This window comes from Xiphophorus hellerii, chromosome 4, assembly GCF_003331165.1.
Source record: "Xiphophorus hellerii strain 12219 chromosome 4, Xiphophorus_hellerii-4.1, whole genome shotgun sequence".
NCBI classification, from domain to species: domain Eukaryota; kingdom Metazoa; phylum Chordata; class Actinopteri; order Cyprinodontiformes; family Poeciliidae; genus Xiphophorus; species Xiphophorus hellerii.
In genome coordinates this window covers 2981635-3001978 of record NC_045675.1, presented here as the reverse complement: position 1 = coordinate 3001978, position 20344 = coordinate 2981635, and the positions used below count along the sequence as shown (strand labels likewise).

Genomic DNA, 20344 nt, shown 5'->3' with positions numbered 1-20344 from the left:
GTAGATGAATTCAGATGTTGATCCAAACCTTTCCTAGGAGCCAAAAAAAAACTTAGCATGTATTTCTTTGCGTTCAGCTTCTGTATATATTTTACTTTATGAAAATAAATGGTATATTTTAGAGAATCAAGACCAAGTTCAGCAGAACAGAGTAGAAACCTTGATGTCTCTGATTCATACTGATGGTGAAGCTGTTTAAACAACAGGTGTTAGTTAGCAGTATTGTTGTTTTTCATTGCAATTAACGTGTTTCTAATAAAAGGTAAATGGGATACATGTTAAAATGTTTTCCACTAATTTTTAAAGTAAAAACCAAATCTCAGAAAAAAATTGAAGTAAAATATCCTTTACTTGTATGTTCATTTAAAAAAATATTTAGTTATCCTGTTATTTTGTGCATCTTTATATTGTGTTTTTCTTTTGTGTTCTGTGAAACACAAAAAGTTATTTTATCTGAGAGTGAGGCTATACATTCATATTCAATAAATTAGAATATGTTTTCTGATGAGGCTTTTGAAAATAACATTTAAAAATCAGATATTAAATGTACTTTTCATTAAGCCCACATTTCTGTATTAAATATTTTTATTGGCTTGATATAATATTTTGATTTTAAATGTCATGTTTTCATGAGGTGTAAGTGAAAAATGATCATAATTAGAAATAAAGACTTTCAAACATTCATCTATACAACATGTTTCCACTTAGTGATAAAGTTTTCAGTAATATTATAATTTATTGAATAAATCTGTACTAACAAAACATTGGTTACTTATTATAGATGGAGTTAATCTAAATTTACATGACTGCCCAATATTTAAACATTTAATCAGCTTCTCCTCTGGGATCTGAAAGTAAAAACTTTCTACATTTTTGGGTCATTTTGTTTTACTTTGGTAAAAGTTGCACATTTCCTGTTTTAGCTGGTTAAATTCTTACTGATTTTACAGCTTGCTGATCTTTTCCTGAGTGAATAGTAATGAAATAGATCCCTAATGTGTATTTTATTATTGCTTCATCCTGCTGGTGATGACCCAGAGTTGTGTTGCGTCTCACCTGATGAGGTTCTGCAGGAGCTGCTTGCTGGAGTTTCTCCTCTTGATGGACTCCGACATGTTGGCTAGTTCTGGTCCGTGGTCCCGGTTCTGGTCCTGGTTCCTGAGCCTCAACCCGTCCCTGCTGCTGCTCTCCGTTCCCCCCTTTTCTGCCGTGCTGCTCATGTTGGGTTCTCCCTCTCCAGTTAGTCGCAGCTCTCTCCTCCCTCCATGTGGTTTTCATTGAAACAGTTTGACCCCCCCGCCCGACCCCTCCTCTGAACAGAGGTCATGTGACTCTCCCAGAGGGGCAGTAAGATGATATCATAACAGTGGATCTGTGGCAATATTGTGCATGTGTACATTGTAATTCCAGAGGGAAGTGTAATTAGGGGGGATGTCTGTGTTGCTAGAGTTGTTTTCTTCATACATATTGAAACAAAAAGTCTTTTTATTTTCTATTTAACAACGAATAGCACTGAAATGTATCCACTTCCTGTTGCCTACATGTTTATCTTCAAAACAGGGGTAACGTTTTTAACAGCAAATGTTACAGAGGAAGCATTTTGAACATTTTTATACTTGTATTAAATTTTCAACTGCTTCTAAAACAGTCCAAGCGCTTAAAAAAACCCACCCAGCTGTTTTCTGACAGTAAGTTGTTTTTGGTGTCTGGAAAATGAGCCGTTTCAAAAACCTTCCAACTGTTAAGTCACATTCGACGAGCAATCTGCCGTTACCTGGCAACCCCATCCAAGCCCATCCCCGTTACCTAGCAACCCCAGCTGAGTTCCAGCATGTTTGGCCAGCTGGTTTTCAATTCAATTCAACTCAATAATTGTAACTCATTAATTCTTATTATTCAGAGTTATTGTAGATCATGATGGCTGCTGGCAGGAAATATTTCCTGTAGCTGTCTGTATTACAGCTAATCTGAAGAAGCCTCTGACTGAAGATACTCTGTTTTCTCAAGCCTCATGTACAGGATGGTCAGGGTTGTCCATAAATTTCTTGATTTTATTAAGAATAATTTACATAATCATCTCCAGAGGTTCCTCAGTCGCCCCAGAACAGAACCAGAACAGAACCAGCCTTCTTTATTAGGATGTTGAGCCTTTTTAGGTCCCTGGTTCCGATGCTGTTGCACCAACAGTTTTCCCAGTGTATGTCCTGTACAATGGCTGCTGGAAAAGACAAGTGTTTTGTTGTTGACTTATCATCCAGAAACCACTTGCTGCATTGTATTTTGGTTGTGCGGGAGGCTCCACTTCTGCTTTTCAAAGATGTACGATTGTATAATTGTGGATCTGTTTGCAGCCATTTCAATATGTGAGGGTAAACGTTGAGTTGGGGGGCGGCGTGGCCAGCAGCAGCTCATTTGATGACAAGACGTCCTAACTCAACTCATCCTGAAAGAGATGAAAACAGGCAGAACTGAGACTAAAATCTCATTATCTAAGAAGGATTTTCTACAAAAAATGTTTTACATCACCTATTAGTTTATCCTAATCTGTTCAAGGAAGCATAATGTCACCTTTAAAGCTCCAGCATGTAAACTTCTGGTTTCAACTGTATCGAAAGCTGGAAAATCTAATCTTTTACCTGGATTTTACTGCAAAGTAATAACACACTTTCTTGTAAGACATCATTTATTTTCATGTGTACGAAATACAAGTATCATTTATGGATTCTCATTTTGCATAGTGTGTGTATGTTGGTATGATTGGCATGCTAATGCTTTAATTATGTTGCAGTTTTCCAGGACAGGTGTGAGGGAGGGGCCACTTTCTGTTTGAAAAGGTTAAAGAAGTCACTGAATCCGTTGCATCACTTGGTACAACCAAATGAAGGGTTTTATTTTTTGTACAGTGTAATTTAGCACAGCATTTCATAACACTCCCATGTTCACTGTATATTTTTGCGTCTCTGAGTTGCTTTGTTCATGCCACAGAATTTTCTAAAATATGCCAATTAGATTACAGCGTCAGAGGAAGCAGTATTTATCTAAAGCTGCATGTCTTCATATGCAGCTGAAATGTAAAATGCAGCTCATATTTCTTTAAGTTTATATTTGAAGGTAAACATGGTACATTTAGAAAAGTAAAGCTCCAATTTTTTTGTTAATTTTGTTATCTTTTTTACATGTAAAGAACTTTAAACTGTCTTGCTGCTGAAGTATGTTACCCAAATAAACTTTGAGTTTGTTTTTCAACATGCAAAGTTTATGATCTTAGTTAGGCAGGAGGATAAACTTTACACTTTTTATTTTGCAATACCCCTGAGTGATGTAAATGTGCTCCTAAAGCAAGCCTGCCGGCCAGTTTTACACATATTCATATCATCCAAGGACTTATGGAGGCTAAGCGCATGAAATCATCGACTGTTATGGTTATTATGAAGTCCTTTCTGCGCTCCTATGAATATATTGAAGTAAAAACAATCAGGAAGACCCTGCACAGAGACCCAGCTGTTCAGTTACTGATTATGGCGCAAAACTTGGATTAAATAAATAAGGAAGTAAATATTTGAGCTTTTCATGTTACATATTTCTGCAGAACTTTGCAAGCCCTGTATTTTGCTTCAGAGTTTTTTCTTAAAGAAATCAAGACATCTTTATATACTAAGACTGGTGTGATATAGATGCTAAGGTTAGGAAGGTTTCTAACTCTTTTGCTGCATTATTTCTTGTCTAATTGTAGCTGCACAATATGCAATATACTTTATATAGTTCAATAAAGAAACAGCAAAGACACTGCATGTGTCAGACTTCCTGATTAAGTTGAAATTTATAAAGTTGAATCTTTCTGCATGATTGGATGAATTTGATCACTTCTGAATATAAATTTGATCTGTTTGTTTTATTAAGTGCATTGAGATGATATATGCTATGAATGGGGGCTGTATAACTAATCAATTGATTTTATGAAATGACTGATATTATGGAATCCATCACTGCAACTCTGACCTAAGGAGTGACCCAGAGGTCAATTCTTGGATTTGTCCATTTTTCCTTTGAGTCACCACTTACTAAAAAATGGTGTTATGTTAACTTTATGCTGATGATACACAGATCTATAACTCTGAAGTCTGCTGATCTTATTAAAGCTACTACAGCTACTAAAAAGACTTTACTAATCAGTGTAGACTCAGGTCTGGGCCATCAGAGCCACATAAAGACAGTCACAAAGTCGGCCTTCTATCACCTGAAGAACATTTCCAGGATTAGAGGAATAATGTTGCAGAAAGATCTAGAGAAACTCATCCAGGCGTTTATATTTAGTCGTATTGATTACTGCAACAACGTTTTCACAGGTCTGCCTAAAAAAAATCAATCCTCCAGCTGCAGCTGATCCAGAACACTGCTGCTGGTAATCTGACTAAAACCAGAAAGATGGAGCACGTCACCCCAGTTCTAAAGTCCCTTTACTGAGAGAATAGACTTTACAATACTGTTGTTAGTTTATAAATCACTGAATGACTACCAAACAATGCGCAAACAGCTTAGCATATACAACTCTGCTGTCCGAAACTCAAGAAATGAATATTTTACCAAAATAATTAACAGTCACAAAATAATCCCAAAGTTTTGTTTTCCACCACTGATAATCTGATTAACCCTAACTTTACTGCTTATTCACACACTCCAACTTATTTAAAACAAAACCTCATTATCAGCAGCCTGCACTGCAAAAACACAAAATCTTTCCAAATAATTTTGTTCTAGTTTCACATGCAAATATGTTAGTTAGTACACTAAAAATAAGAGAAAACTAACTTACATGTAACTCTTCTTTTAAGTCAATAGTTCCTCAACACCGATTGGCAGATTATGTCACTTATAATCAGGTATTTTTCCAAAGCTATAAGTGAAATAATCTGCCAAAGGAACTAGCATTTTTTCAACAATGTTAAGGGATTATAGACTTAGAACAAGCTCCTATTGCTTGCTAAAAAATTATGTTAGTTTTCTCTTAATTCAAGTGTAGTAAGATATTTGCACTAGAAATACTTGGTAATATTTTGAGTGTTTTTGCAGTGTGAAAACAACACTGGAAGTCTAATGAGTGTGTTGGATCAAGTTACTGTTCTGCAGGTTATGAATAAGATATGGCAACTCAGAACAGGAGCAGCTGCAGGAGGCGGCAAGCTGATCCAGGTCACACAGCAAATGACGCTCCGGCTCTGGGTTTAGTTTTGCTTTTAATCATTTTATTCCTTTAAACAGCTTCCAGTCCAGACTTGCTACTCAAAGACATGAGTGAAACTTTTTCTGTAAAAACTCTCTCTGCTGATCAGCACACACAGATGTGCATGAGGTCACTCAGGCACTTCCAGCCAACACTGATTTCCACATACATGCATGCACATAGACATTTCTTGCGTTCCCTCCCCCAAAATCCTGCAGGAGCCTGAAACACTCGCAAACACTTCACAAAGCGGTCGCTACGGCAACACTCCCACAGCTCTCAACACAGGGCGAGTGTTGAAACAGCCAGGCTGACTGTGGTAGACAGATCACCAAACTCAACAAGGCAACCAGAAACAGCAAGACAGGAATCAAAGTGCAACGAAAACTTTGACTGGACAAAACCCCAAAAACCTACTAAGTACACCGTGTGATTAAACAGCTTATGGAGTCATTTGTAGGAGTATTTAGTATTTTCAGTTTGTCAGATTATTGTAGAGAAATATTTGCAGACATCAGTTTTTGCACAACCTTCCTATTTTTTCCACCACAGGATTTCACGCAGGTCAAGGTCTGGACTTTGACTGAGCCACTGTAACGCCTCGATTCCTTCCTTTTTCAATCACTGTGTTTGGACTTATATTAGGGATGCAATTGATCAATTAATGAGTTAATCTAAAGTTGATTGATCAGGTCAATCAACTAACGAGTTGACATTGACGTTTTCTTAAGAGTTTTTTTTCTCAACATAAAGGGCTTAATTTCTTATAAGCTGAACTAAAAAAAATATTTTGCATCAGCTGAATAAACAGAAAATCGTGGCTCTCACATTGTTAAACTTAGACATATTTATAAAATATAACAGGAACCTCTTATGCAGCTGAATAGGAAAAGATAAAAAGAACAAAATAAGCGAGACTTACACAGAGACGTTCATACAGAAATAATGTCTGTTGTTGCTCTTGAAGGAATTAAAATTTTCGCTCCATAAAGTGATTAAACTATCTTGCTTATTGGTGCCATGTTAGTTTCCATTATGTAATCATTTTTCTCCATTGTCTCCTCCGCTCTTCTGTCATCAGATAGTTTCCGTGTTCATAGCACATCAGTTATTTTTAATTGAGAAGTTAAAACTGCTCCGTCATACATTTCGTTTGAATAACTACTGAGGTGAAAACTTAAGGAACTTGTCCAGTGTCTACATTTCTAAACAACAACACATAAATGCACTATTCATCCCTCACCGGACTTTGTTTGGACCGTTTCTTTCTCCTGTTATGTTATGGCGCCCGCGTCGCCATCTTTATTCCTAACTCTCTCCGGTAAAGGACGACCAGCGGCGCCCTCTGCTGGACGGCGGCCAAACTGCAACACTAAAAGACGGTCTGACATTATTGATTGGAACTAACAGTTGAAAAGAAGAGAAGGCTGTCTCTGTCAACAATTCCAACCCCCCTCCAAAAAACTCATCCTTTTCTAATTGTCCTATTATGAATATGAACATATCTGCTACCTGCGGCCTGTGGAGTCTGAGATGGAGCTCTTGGGTTATTAGTAATTTCATTGAACATTGTACTATTTAACCTTGCAGTAAATTTGCTGGAACAGCTGTCTTAAAGGGGCAGCATTGTGTATTTTCCAGCCATTGTGCCATTTTATAGCACAATCAAGTAACTATGTTGCTTTCAGTTGTTATAAAAATACTGTATATATCAGATATGACTTAAAAGAAATTTGACTTTGCAGTTTGATGGCTTAAAATTTGGCCATTGTTGCTTTAAGAAGCTCCTGCCGTAGTCACAACAATGCTCCTCCATCATGCTGTTTACACCCATCTCTAGCAGCATTGGACTGAGAAGTATCTCATATGATGAGCTCAGCAGATGCTCAGCTCCACCAGGTGTTTGCTAATTGCCGCATGAAAGAATCCAAACAAGATGTTTTTGATGAATGAATATCATTGCAACATGGTATAAAGCTAAAAAAAAGAGTAGATTTTACATAACAGTCCCCCTTCAAATGTCTCCTACTGGTGAATAATCCTTCTCTCTGCAGAATATCATGGAACAAAAAGGTTGGAAACATCTCATGACGTTTCCCAGATTGATGGGCAGCAGCAGTTACTCTCAAAGGTTATTTGATTTTAGCATCTTGTTAACAGACAGGTGCATGCTTCAGGGCAGCAACCTGCTGCTTTGAAAGAGATTCTTCACACGTGTTACATATAAACCAAACTTTCTGTCTAATCCTATAGGAGCTACAGTTTTATTGTCCAGTTGTGGACATTTTCTTTACTGATGGAAGCTAACGCTGTAACCCTGAATCCTTTAGTTTTAGTGATTTTAGTAAAAAGTCTCAGTTCAGACCACCTTGTACCTTTTTGACTGCTTTCTTTGAAATTGTGCTGGTTTAATGTGGAACTATCTGCACAGGAACACCTTGCTTATTACGGTTTCTTTAAAGTTCAAAACAAACTGCAATCCCTAAAAGTTTACCAGTCTAAGGAAACCCATCTGAGTTTGTCTTAATGTTTCGGCTCGGCTCTTGGCTGTGGCTCTCAGTCCAGAGACTCTGACTGCGCTAAGTGCTGCCAGCTGTGCCATAAAGACGGCGTCTCATGCGAGATAGCAGCCTCTGCCGATTTGATCCAGAGAGATGAGGGAATGGATTCAAGGTGAGTGACGTCAAGACGAGGCACAGAGCAGCTAATCGGAGAGAATTGAAATATTTGGAGGAGAAAGAAAGTCGTGTTTCCGGAGTAAGTCGTTGTTTCAGAGCAGAGATTGATTGATGGGCTGTTGTTAAAGGGGGAGCGTGGAGCTGGGGGCAGGGGAAGCTTTAAAGTGGCTTAAAAAGTGGAAAATATGTCAGTGCTGCTTTTTACAAGACTTGCATTGCCATTAATAAAAGCCACTCTGCCCCCGCCAAAGTAATTTATGTGTTTTCTTATTCTTTTCACCAACTTGATGAATTACTGTTTTTCCACTTTCTCAGTCACTACGGCGATACAGTAGAAGAAGAAACGACGAGTTCACAGGGTCAAGCTTTCCACGTAATAAATCTTAAGAATTGTAACAGAAAACCTCAGGACTGATGTCCATGTGTGTCTGATGGAGGTTTGGAGAAAATAAAGCAGCTTTACTGGTTTCACTGGTTCCTCAGACAGTCAGTCAGTCAGTCTTCATCACCAACAAACTCAAACCACTTGGATAAACAAGAGGTATTTTCTTTCAGCTTCACCTCACTTTATCACTGCAGAGGCAGATGGGAAGGTCAAGGGTCAGATTTCATGGTTCATCAGGTTTACTGTTCTCCTCCTTTCCTAAATTTAAGTGATATTTTGACACCTCTGTATTTAACTATAAAGAATGCCTCCTCGACCTCTGACATCTGTCATTTATAAAGGCTATATTCAACCTCAAGCTTTTTGTGGTAGAAATCTCTCATTGAGAAGAAAAAATCTTGAAATGTGGTCTTTAAATTCCTACTGAAACAAACTTTGAAAACTTTTTATTTGCATAACTGCCTGATTGGAAGAGTGTTTGTCTTCGAAGCAGAAACATCTTAGAAAATTATCCTCGAGATTGTTTCAGAAAGCAATATTTGTTTTAACAACTTCATCTTGTCTCTGATGTTCCTGCTTTACGTTCCATGAAGTTCTGTTTTTTTCCCCCTCAGTGAAACCAAATGTTTGTCAGAACGGTTTCTGAGATAGGCAAAAGAAAAATGAGTTTGTGAGCCTCGCCTCCCCTCGACAGCCATCCGGTTTCCATCACTCACTAATAACAAACCTGTGACACATCTGAGAAACATTCATGCCTGACATGCAGCCAGCTCTGCTAAACACGGGGAGGGATGAGACATTAAACAGCAGAAACACCAAATTCAATCTCAGTAACTTCATTTATTCCTCATCCAGCGTTTAACTTGCTGCAGCTCTGCTTTTGTTTGTGTCAGTTCAGAAATTATCCAGCTCCAAAACTAAAACATCTTTGACCTGATTTTCCTTAAAGTATTAGAATAAGCTTCATTGGGCAAACCTTCTGCAATCCATTAAGCAATAAATATGTTTTCTTTATGTTGTAAAGATGTTTTAGCTGAAATAACTTCCACTATTTAAAGTCCTACAGCACTGCTAAAGTGATTTTAGTCCATCAACCTAAGAACTGCAGGAATGTGATTTGGCTCCATTATGTTAAAGAAACAAAGAATTTATAGAAACGTTAATATGGGAGAGAAATAAACCAGAAAAAATAACATTAATTGCAGATTTGGCTAACTAATTTTATTTGCTTGAGAAAGTTTTTTTTTTTTTTTTAAAAAAGTACTTTTAGGAGTATTTATACTACGCTGTACTTTTATGGTGAAGTATTTCTTTTACTTGAGTGAAATTTCTTTATCTACCCACTGAATGAAAAACAAACATGTTTTAATCAAAAATTCACCAGACTCAGATGCACACCTGCAGTTTCTGTTAAAATTTATTTTTTATTGAAAGAAACTGATTTGGAAAATATTTATTTTGCCTGATTTTGTTATTTTTTTGTTACTTATATAAATTATTGTAATTTTTGTCCTTGAAAAACAAAAAAATCAACTTAACTTTATATTTTGGTCCATCTGATGATGTAATTTTTAAATGTTAAATGATTGATAAGCTGATCAGTTGATCAGCACTGGAGTAGACATTTTTACCAAATGCTTTTTTACTCTAACTTGAGTAATTTCACGAGTAATTTACTTTCCTTGAGTTCACCTCTGAACCAATATACGAATTGTTGAAAGTGAAAGTTGCTGCTCCTGCCTTCATTTTCCTGCAGGCAAATATACTTAGGATGTTTTACTTAGACCGGTGTGAATGTTAACTACTCATTTGTGCCTCATATGTAAATGCGTCTGAAGGAGGTTTTTCTGCGGCTGCATTTAAACCTGAGCGATGGGAAACACTACCCCATGAACAGGGAAAAGACACAGGACAGTTTTTCAACCAAATCCGGTGGTGCTCTTTTGAATGCGTGTTTTTAAATAATCGAGAAATAAAACAAAGTTTGACCATGATGAGCCTCCTCATTATGTTGATGGCTTTCTTCCTCTTCCTCAGCACCGTCGACACGGCAGCTGAACCCGGATCAGTTCTATCAGTCAAACTCCAACATGTGAAATTTGGTCACACCTGGAAAGATGCACAAGACGTCTGCAGAAAGTAAGTTTTCTGTTAAATGTTTTATTCTCTGTTAAGGATTAGAGTTAACAAATGTACTAACTATCATTTAGTTTGATTTCCAGCGATTCAGTTTGTATTATTAGTAGGCCTGCTGCAATAATCAATATATCAATTAATCTCATGACGCATTAAAATGAGCTCAATAATTTCCATTTGCATGATTTATCATTTCTCTCTTTCTACCAAAAACAGGATGGTAAAAGTCTTCAGTTTGGTGTTTTGGTTTCAACCAAAAGGAATATTTTGTTTACAGAGACTTCATAATTAATTTTATTTGTTTATTTTTTTTGTATATTTAAAATGTCTTCCAGTTCCAGTGTTAAATGTTCATTAGAATTTAAAGTTTATTGATACTTGAGAAAGTGTACTTGTATTATTATGCCCTTATGAATATTATATTACTTGAAAATGGTCTCAAAACAACAATATTATCGTTTATTGCAATAACTTCTGGGACAATTTATCGTCCAGGAAAATGAGTTATTATGCCATCATCATTAAGCTTTAATGTTTTGCTATTTCCCTTTAAATGATCTAAAATCATTCATTCATTTGAACATTTTATTCAAGAGCAAATACAACAGCTGAGGTAAAGATTCAGGTGTGCTGAAAGATAATACCTGACAGTTTGTCCTTATAGAATAGACATGGACTTGGCCACCATCTACAACCAGGCGCAAGCAGACAGCCTGTTCCTGAAGGACTATAAAGCCTGGATCGGTCTACACAGAGAAACACAAAACAAGTGGGAGTGGATCGATGGAGGAAATTATACGTTCCAATGGGCATCAAATGAAGGAAATAATAATAATGAAAACTGCGCTGTAATCGGCTACAATTACTTCAACGACAAAAGGTAATGTGAGACTGTAATAAATAATCTGAGGCATGACTTTAAAAACTGTTGATCACACCTAGACTCAGTTTGAGTCAATTTGCAAAACGAAGGAGCAAAAAATTCACTTCACAGTTACAGAACGGCGATAGAAACAAGTCCTGCTTCATTTTATAGTTTCAATTCTCTGTTATTTTTACTTTTCTCTCCATCCACCACATCCAATTTGTGATGTGATTATCAGGAATTAAAACAGCTACAAAACGTAATATTTGCAAAGCTTTCATTCATTTGAATTGACCTCTCTCTCTGACAACAATTTGGTAAAACAAGATTGTCTTAATATCATTTTAAAATTGTTTTGCAGAGTTGTTTTTGTCCTATTCAGATAAAGTTAATTTCCTTATGTGGTAGCTGTGGTGGTTATTAAATCATGGAAGAGCTAAACAAACACTCCTTTAAAGAGGATCAACATAAAATTTGCTCAGTTGATTTCTGCTATATTTATATAATTATAGCTATCAGAAATATTTGCAGGTAAAGACATTTCAGGGTTTTGCTGATGTGTTAAATTGTTTGAATTTGTTGTCATTAATCCAGTTAACAACACAATGTTTTTGTTTAAATGTGGATATGAGTGTTTAAAACATTAAGTTCTTCTTTTATTCATGTTTTTGCTTTAAGGATTTATAGCAGAGCGTGTGACATGAAATCATTCTCTGCGTGTCGGATAATAAACGGCAGCTCTATAACCATAGTACAGGAGATGATGACTTGGTCTGAGGCGAAGGACCACTGCATGAAAATCAATCAGGAGCTGGCAACTTTTACAAAGGAGGAAATGACGTTTTTCAATGAGCAAAACTTTCCCATCTGGATCGGACTTCACAGGAATGGTAAAAACAAACAAATGACAAAATTTCCTCCAGTTGTGGTTTAAAAATGATTACCAATAAACCAGATCTGGCTCAAAAGTTGCTCAGGATTCAGAAAGTGATAAAGAGGAACCTGCTGCTCGAACCGAACATCCTGAGCAAAAGTTATGATTCCTGCTTGTAGAAAGACGAGCTGCAATCGTATCAGAAGTTATTTAGCTTTTCCTCATTCCAAGCTCAGTTGGAAAGAAATGTCTGTGACAAAATTATTCACTTTTTTCTTTAGACAGCTCATGGAAATGGAGTTCAGGCCTCCAGGAGGACAAATACTGGAAATTAGAGCTGAGTGACAACAAGGACTGTGTGACCATCACTTCAAAAACAAAGACGCTGGCTGCCGAAAACTGCCAGACCCTCCGTCCGTTCCTCTGCATGAAGGAAAACGTGATCCTGGTAAAGGAGAATAAGAGCTGGGAGGAGGCGTTTGAGCACTGCCGAGGCCTGGGATCCAACAGCAACCTTCGCTTCAATCTGCTCAGCGTGAAGCCTGGAGATGAACACAGATATGTGGTGAACAGAATAAAGGAGGCTGACACCGAAGAGGTGGGTTCAGGAGGAAAAACCGTTCGGATCCATTTTCATATTTGAATCATCTTGAATTATTATTATCAGCTGTTTGACCTGTTTTTAAAGGTCTTCAGTTGCTCCTGAGTCTTCGAGACGCCATCGTTTTGTCAAAATCACGAAACTAAACTTCCTTACCTCTTCACACGCAGATGCACAACAAACTGAACACGAGTCAAAGGCAGCATACGTTATCAGAGCCACCATCTCAGAGAAAATACAAAGTTGTTGCTAATGATTGTAATATCGTGTTTCCAACACAAGGTGGCGTTTGGTCCTGAATTAAGGTACCACCTCTGTGAATCTAGCATTTGCTGAGGGAATACCTCCAATTATCTGACTGCAGAAAATAATTTTTTCTGCAGTCAGATAATTGCAGGTAAAAACATAAATTTTAAGAAAAAAACAGAAAAAACACCAGGGAACCTGTAAACTTTGTCCACAGCCAGGATTGATGAACCATTTTCCCGTTTTGTTCACATTATTTACTGAGTGCAGGAATATTTGCCCACTTGAAGGAGTTTCAGGCAGGAAAGGTTTAATTTTTGTTCCTTCTGGCAGGTTTGGACTGGTCTGCGTTTCCTGGGAGATGAATGGCTGTGGATAAATGGGAAAGATGTGCTGTACTCTGACCTGCTGAAATGCCCCCCCCAGGGGCGGCGCTGTGGGGCCATATCTAAGAGCGACAGCAGCGCCGTGGCGGCCAGAGACTGCCAAGAGAGAAAAAACTTCCTCTGCTACAGCTACTAATGTCATCAAAATCATGTAAAAGCCTGAGTGTCTCTGCAGCAAACATCCTGCAGAAATGTCCAGCCATCGTCTTGAAACTCTAGATTCAGAATAAGAGTTAACAGAAACATGCATAACTACATATCTAAGTTATCAGTTATTAGTCTTTAGTTGAAAGTTAAATAATCTGTCAGAGTTAGAGTGAATGACTGACAGGATTTTGTTGATAGAAATTTAAGGCAACCAAAATACTGTACTGTCCTTAGAAAGTATTCCGCATGTCTTTTAATTTGTTGTTTAAGTTTTTAAAAATGCCTTTATCTTTGGAGAAAGTGGCTAAAACTGTTTAAGTCTGTGAATAAGTTGCTGTGGTCATCATGATTTTTTTAAAAAGAGAATAAAAATGACTTTTCCATCACACCTTTTCTAAAAGTCAGTAGTTAAAAAATCAATTTATCTAAAGACTTTAAAATTAGCATAGATTCAAACATGAAATAAATGTTATTAATAAGTGATGGTTGTGTTTCTCTTCAGTTTCCCTACTGTGCTCAAATTTTCCACAGAAGTGTGTATTGTACCGATAATGAATCTCATAATAAGGATCTCATGTGTAAGATTGATCCTTAAAAGTGACCTTTTATGCTTCAAACATATAAAAATTTTTCCACAAAATAATTTTTAGATAATTAGGTTTTTGTTTGGTCAGTTCTGCCTATTTTGAGCTTCTGTTTTAGAGCCTTCTGTCACTTTAAATTCAAATAATCTGCTGCTGGCCACGCCCCCAAACTCAATGTTTACATTTGACCTTTATATGTGAAAATGGTTGAAAACAGAAGTGCCATTATACAGCTGTACATCTTTGAAAAGCAGAAGTAACACCTCCTGCACAACTAGCAAAAATGCAGAAAGTGGTTTCCGGATAGTAAGTCAACAACAAGACGCTTGTCTTTTCCAGCAGCCATTGTACAGCGGTAAAACCAGCTGACCAAACGAGATAGAGCTCAGCTAGGTTATGTTGCTAAGTTACGAGGCTGGTTTCAGCTGGGGTTGCTAGGTGACGGCACAGGGGTTGCCAATTGTGGCTTAACAATTGGAAAGTTTTTGGAACGGTTTGTTTTCCAGACACCAAAAAAAACATTAACTTCCTGCCATAAAACAGCTGGATGTTTTTTCAAGTTCTTAGTCTGTTTCTAGATACAGTAGAGACCCAAACAGAAATGTGAAAAAGTGAATTTTGTACAAAATGTTTCCTTGAAATTGAAAACACACACAAGCACTCGTTTATTTAAGCTTGAATGTGACTTTATGGAAGACGGACAAACCTCATCTTGGACTCTGGATCAGACTTATTTGCCAAATTTGCACACAAACAAGAACTCTGACTTTAGTTCCCCGTTGCTCTCAATAAAGGCTTTAAATATCAGAGAGCAGAAAAAACAGTGAAGTAGAAAGTCAAAGCTGGAGGAGTAATAGAAGAATGGAGGATTGTATTACTGTCTGAGATTATCAGACATCAGGGGATGTTTATGCACTTTTCACAATAAAATTTAAAATTTGACATTTTCTTCTGCCATTTTTCCAGCCTCCGTAAGAACGTCCTGGAAAATAGAACGAACAAGAATCCAGAGAAACGCCTACTGGTTTATAAATGATGGACTACTTATTCTTATAAAACATTAAGAACCAATTTGTAGTTTTGTACTTTTACCTGTTTGTTTCTCTTTTGGTTTTGTAGTTTGGTTTGTATTTCCTTCTAATTCATGTAAAGGACTTTGAGCTGCCTTGTTGCTGAAAATGTGCTAAGTAAATAAAATGATGTTTCCTTACCTTACAACAGTTTTATCAGTGAGAATAACCAGCAGCATTTATCTCCACACAACCCGTCACCAACTCCTCTAATTTTACCTCTAATCTTTCTGTGACGATGTGGAATTACGTGACCCCAACATTGCAAACCAAGGTAAGCCAATAGTAATTTATCACAACATGAATGTGCTTCATACCAGTTATGTTAGATGCCCGTATCCTGACCTTTGACCTGTACAAGTCCTGAATGGAGGGGAGGTCAGGGCACCTGTCGAGTTTAACGGATGAACACAGGACGCTTAAGAAACAGAATTAAAAATTGAGCTAAAGTGGGACGATAAAGTCCAGCATGTAGAACATGTAAGTTAATATTTACTTCCATTATTTTCCAACCAAGACATTTGAAAACTGTGTCATTTTCTGCATTAACTTGGTTAATCAAATGAGAAAAAATATGCAAGCCGTGACCTTGCAGCCATATGTGACCTTGCAAGAGCCGCATAAACAGGACGACCGTCTCCAGACTGAGGAAACAGGAGCATTCATGTTTTTATCTTGGTGTTAATCATTGAAGCTTTTATTTCTCACATTAGTGACATTTTTCTCCAGCCGATCCAGGCTGTTGCATTTTGTCGTCTGTTGAAACAGTTCATGTGGAGCAAAGTAATCCCTTCATTTCCCTGCTTCGTCCTTTTCTGGAGGAAGAATATTTTCCTGTTTTTCACCTGTAGGAAAATCCTTCCACTGATTTGCCAGCAATCAAATGTCTTAAAGGCGAGATGGGCGTGATAGCTGACTTTAAGTGTGTCTCCCAGGCAAATACCTCTTCTGGCAAATACGACCTAAAATAACAAAACGTCCAGATGGACTTTGTTGGCTCATCAATCAAGTTCAAAACCAGAAAGAAAAACCAGTGGGTGACGACAGGCAACTGGTAAACGATCTAATACTGACAAAACATGATCAAAGTTTATGTCTGTCATGTGCTCATGTGAATAATTTGCTTTTGTTTTTTAATAGCAAAAGAAAGTGTGAAGTGATAAGTGAGCTGAATTAATAAAGGAAAAACCATGCAGAGCAGCCTACTGGGACCGCTGGTTCTGCTCAGTTGCATGATCGCCTCTGAAGTGTCGGGAACATCTCCGTCTAAATATTACAAACGTTTCACCTTTGGTTTGACGTGGGACGAGGCGCAGCATTTCTGCAAGAGGTGAGGCTTTCTTTTTTATCGCCCCGCAAGGGGTCTTTTTGTGGGCTGTAGTGTTCCTGACAGGAAAGGGGGAAGGAGAGGGGGGAAGACATGCGGTAAGCATCGTCGGGTCCGGGAGTCGAACCCGCGACAGCCGCGTCGAGGCCATGTTGCCTCTGGGTCACGCTAACCCCTCCGCCACCACGGCACGCCCGAGGTGAGGCTTTCTCATGACAATGTGCATCTATATTGTCATAAAAAAGGTTAAATAAAGAAACATGAAGAACTGAAGTTACAGAAATGAAAAGAAAACAGAGAGATGGACAGGAAGCCATTCAGAGCTGAAATAAACTTACAACAGAAAGTCAGCTTGAAGTTTTTAACTTCTTTTTATGTAATTTACAGTTAAATATCATCTGTATATCATCTGTATATCATAATATCATTTTGTTTAAAGTCTTTAACTGTTTTTGAAGTCATTTATAGTTGAATATCATCTGCATAAAAGTGATATGAATTTTTTTTAAGCGATTCCACCCGAAGGACGAACACAAAAAGCAAATAAGGAATTTTATTAAAGGTCTTTCAACATTTTTGATCAAGCTTTTGTTGGATCTTTACTACTTTTCAGTCCAGTTCATGAGTGGTTTTAAGATTTTTTTTTGTCCCACTTGTACTTCTTTAGAATAGAATAGAAAAGACGTTTAGGAAATTGTCCATGCCAGGAGTCAGAGCCTGTTTCACGCTTCACCACGGATGATTATTTAGCAAATTTAACTATTTGTTTTTCTCCAAAGCTATTACACCGACTTGGCCACCATCTCTACAGCCTCAGACATGGACAGCATGAACCTGAAGCAATATCAGGTGTGGATCGGCCTGCAGAGAGTATGGAAGTATTGGTGGCAATGGTCTGATGGACAGTACTATTACTGGGAGAAGAATGAGCCAAACTCTGGATTCTGTGCCTCCGTCTATTTCAGTAACAAAAGGTAATGAAACACATTTTAAAGAAATAATGAGATCAATTTAATTGGGTATTTAATGTATTTAGTTTCATTCAGTCTAAATGAGTGAAACTAATCTATATCCAATGATTTAAGTAATATGTAAGTTGATAGAGATTAAAAAATGCAACACAATCATCCACCAAACTATAAACCTTGACATTTTTTAAATTAATGTCTTGTTGTTTAAATAAGCTGAAATCTGATTGACAGTTTTATTTTATACGCTGGCGACCTACTCTGTTTTCTAAATGAATACCGTAAATATATATTTTTGCATTAAATGAACCTTTTTTTCATTTCTCTAAGGATTTATTCCAGAGATTGTGGAACTCATCTGATGTTTGTCTGTCGGAAGGAAGATAGATACACGTTTGTAAACGAGACAAAGACTTGGCCTGTGGCCTCGGACTACTGCAAGGCTCTGGATGGAAACCTGGCCAGTTTCAGCAGCTCCGACATGGACGAGATCTTTACTGAGTTTGACTTTCCCGTCTGGGTTGGTCTGCGCAAAGGAGGTAACAACCAGAGATGCAACCTGCTACCATTCTTCAGTGATAATTCGGACATCGTCGATATGAAATCTGATTTGCTGTCGCCACATACCGCTAAATATTTTTCTGAAGACACAGATTTTAAAGATGTTATAAACATTTTGCCATGCAAATGTTTTTGAAAACTTTCAGAGAAATCTGACGTTGAATGAGAGAAAATCCAGTCAGCTCAAACTTTTCTTAAGAAATGAATTGGGAAATAATACCTACCATCAGCGTTGTTTGTAAGTGTTGAATTAATTTTACAGGAGCAGCAAACAAAAATAAAATAAAATGTGGATTTTGGAATTCAGAATGGTATTAAGTGTGCCGCTTTATTTTAACTATTTGAAAGAAACATAATCTGAAAAATATTAAATTTTTTTGCATATATGAAAACACATTGAAACAAACGTTGAACCGCCCCTGCACACAATCAACATTTTAAAATAAAATAAAATTCAGCTAAAAAAGACATGAATAAATAAAATATTAAGTACATTTTAAAACGTACAAATGGACAAAGGCAAATATATGTATAAATATACAGATGAATTAAATGAGGTCTCAATAATTAACCCTAGGTTAAGAATCACTCTACTATTAAAATATTAGATATATGAATTGAAAAACACTTACATTTAAACACGTTAGCAATTTGGATATTTTATGTAGCGTCAGCAAGCCAACAGGTGGACTTATTATTTCTGCAACAACCATAAAAATAATAGAAATCATGTTTTCATTTGCAGTCGCATTTAGATTGTGTTATTCAATATTGTTTTAAATATATAATCATGCTAGGTTGGTGTTTTCTTGGGGCCCATTGGTGATGCAGTGGCCCTAAGCAGCCATTTCTTTGGGCCGGCTCTGTTTTTAATGATGAAACGCACAGAGAGGATCGATATGTGACTTTTATTGCATATCTGTTTCAGCTGGAGGCACATTCATCTGGAGCTCAGGAGGTTCAGGCTATACAAGCTGGAAAGTTAACGAGCCGAGCGGCGACGCCGACTGCGTGGCCGTCTCCTCGCTGACCGGGCTGATGACCACCGAGCCCTGCGACGTCCGGCTTCCCTTCGTCTGCATGTGGGACGGGAATGCCAACGTGCTGCTGGTGAAGGAGCAGAAGAGCTGGGAGGAGGCGCTGGAGCACTGCCGGGGCCTCGGCGGAAACGGCATCAGCTTCGACCTGGTCAGCGTTCAGCCTGGAGACGAACACCAGTACATGATGGGCCAAATCATGGCGGCCGACACCGAGGAGGTGCGTTCAAACACCGCTGGTCTGATCCGATTTCTTAGCTGAAAAACAGCCGGACGTTAAAGTTGCAGTTTGTAGCTTTTACAAAAATATGCTCACCAGGTTCGGACAGATGAGCTGTGAAAAAAACAATCAAACATCTCCACCCCCTACCAGTGCATAAAACAACCAATCAGAGCCAGGAGGAGGGTCTTAGCGCTGTCAATCATCCTCTTTTACTGAAGCTTTCTGAAGCCTTAAGGAGGATGATTGAGGCGCTGAGATCCTCCTCCTGGCTCTGATTGTTGCTTCTGACTGAGTGGAGTATTTCTGTAGTTAGCACTGGAAGGAAATTTCTGAGCTCCAAAAGTCGAACATTTGTGAGAAAAACCTCTAAATTCTTAATTAAACTCAAAATTTTAAATTAAACTCAGAAATTTTCTAGGAAAAAATTTTAATTTCTGAGCTCCAAAAGTTACAAATATTAAACTTTTTAAATTTTGAAGGTTTTTCTAGAAAATTTTTGAAATGAATGTCAAACTTTTTGAGGATATTCTTGCTTGTTTTGGCTGTTGAAGCTCAAAAATTTCCTTGTGTTTTCTAAATAATTTTTGACTTTAATCTAAAATTTCAGAGTATTTTTGGCAAACATTTTCTTTTTTTCTTTCTGCGTTGGCCCTCGATCGGCCGCTCTGTAAACTCAACCAGTAGCATTCAGTCTGGTTATCTCATCTTCTCCACATTTATTTTGTATTGAATATTTTAGATATGCTGTATGAAAATAATTTGCATACAGGCAAATTTTCAACAAATAGTTTGAATTACTTTACACAGAAAATCCACAAATAGATGAATTCGTCTCTACCAGCTTTGCTCATCCAACGGATGTTTCTTTGCCAATAATTATTGGCATCATGTCTGAAAAACGTATTTTTCTGGACTTTGGATAAATCTCTGAAAGTCATTGCTTTTCTCCTGCAGGTGTGGACCGGCCTCCGTTTCCTGGGCGACGAGTGGATGTGGGTGAACGGAGCAGCGATGACCTCTGACCTGCCGCAGTGC

At 37.6% G+C, this 20344-nt stretch overlaps 2 protein-coding genes across 6 annotated transcripts in view; one reads left to right on the top strand and one right to left on the bottom strand.

Annotated features, from left to right (window-relative positions):
* Positions 1–1258, bottom strand: part of LOC116718224 (non-muscle caldesmon-like) — a 38807-nt gene extending 37549 nt beyond the window's left edge. For all 4 annotated transcript variants that reach the window (XM_032559952.1, XM_032559954.1, XM_032559953.1 and 1 more), the window contains exon 1: positions 1057–1258. In XM_032559952.1, coding sequence (XP_032415843.1) covers positions 1057–1220 — 164 coding nt within the window. In that variant the 5' untranslated portion in view covers positions 1221–1258. The remainder of the gene's footprint in view (positions 1–1056) is intronic.
* Positions 1259–7751: 6493 nt separating this feature from the next.
* LOC116718216 (macrophage mannose receptor 1-like) lies at positions 7752–14169 on the top strand. 2 transcript variants are annotated; one of them, XM_032559936.1, is made up of 6 exons: positions 7752–7894; positions 10322–10423; positions 11085–11300; positions 11964–12175; positions 12441–12757; positions 13340–14169. In XM_032559936.1, the coding sequence occupies exons 1-6, from the start codon at positions 7884–7886 to the stop codon at positions 13526–13528; spliced, it is 1047 nt and encodes a 348-aa protein (XP_032415827.1). In that variant the 5' UTR covers positions 7752–7883; the 3' UTR covers positions 13529–14169. The 2 variants fall into 2 exon arrangements, with proteins under 2 accessions (XP_032415827.1, XP_032415826.1); XM_032559935.1 differs by lacking the exon at positions 7752–7894 and having other exon boundaries at positions 10103–10423.
* The last annotated feature ends 6175 nt before the right edge of the window (positions 14170–20344 follow it).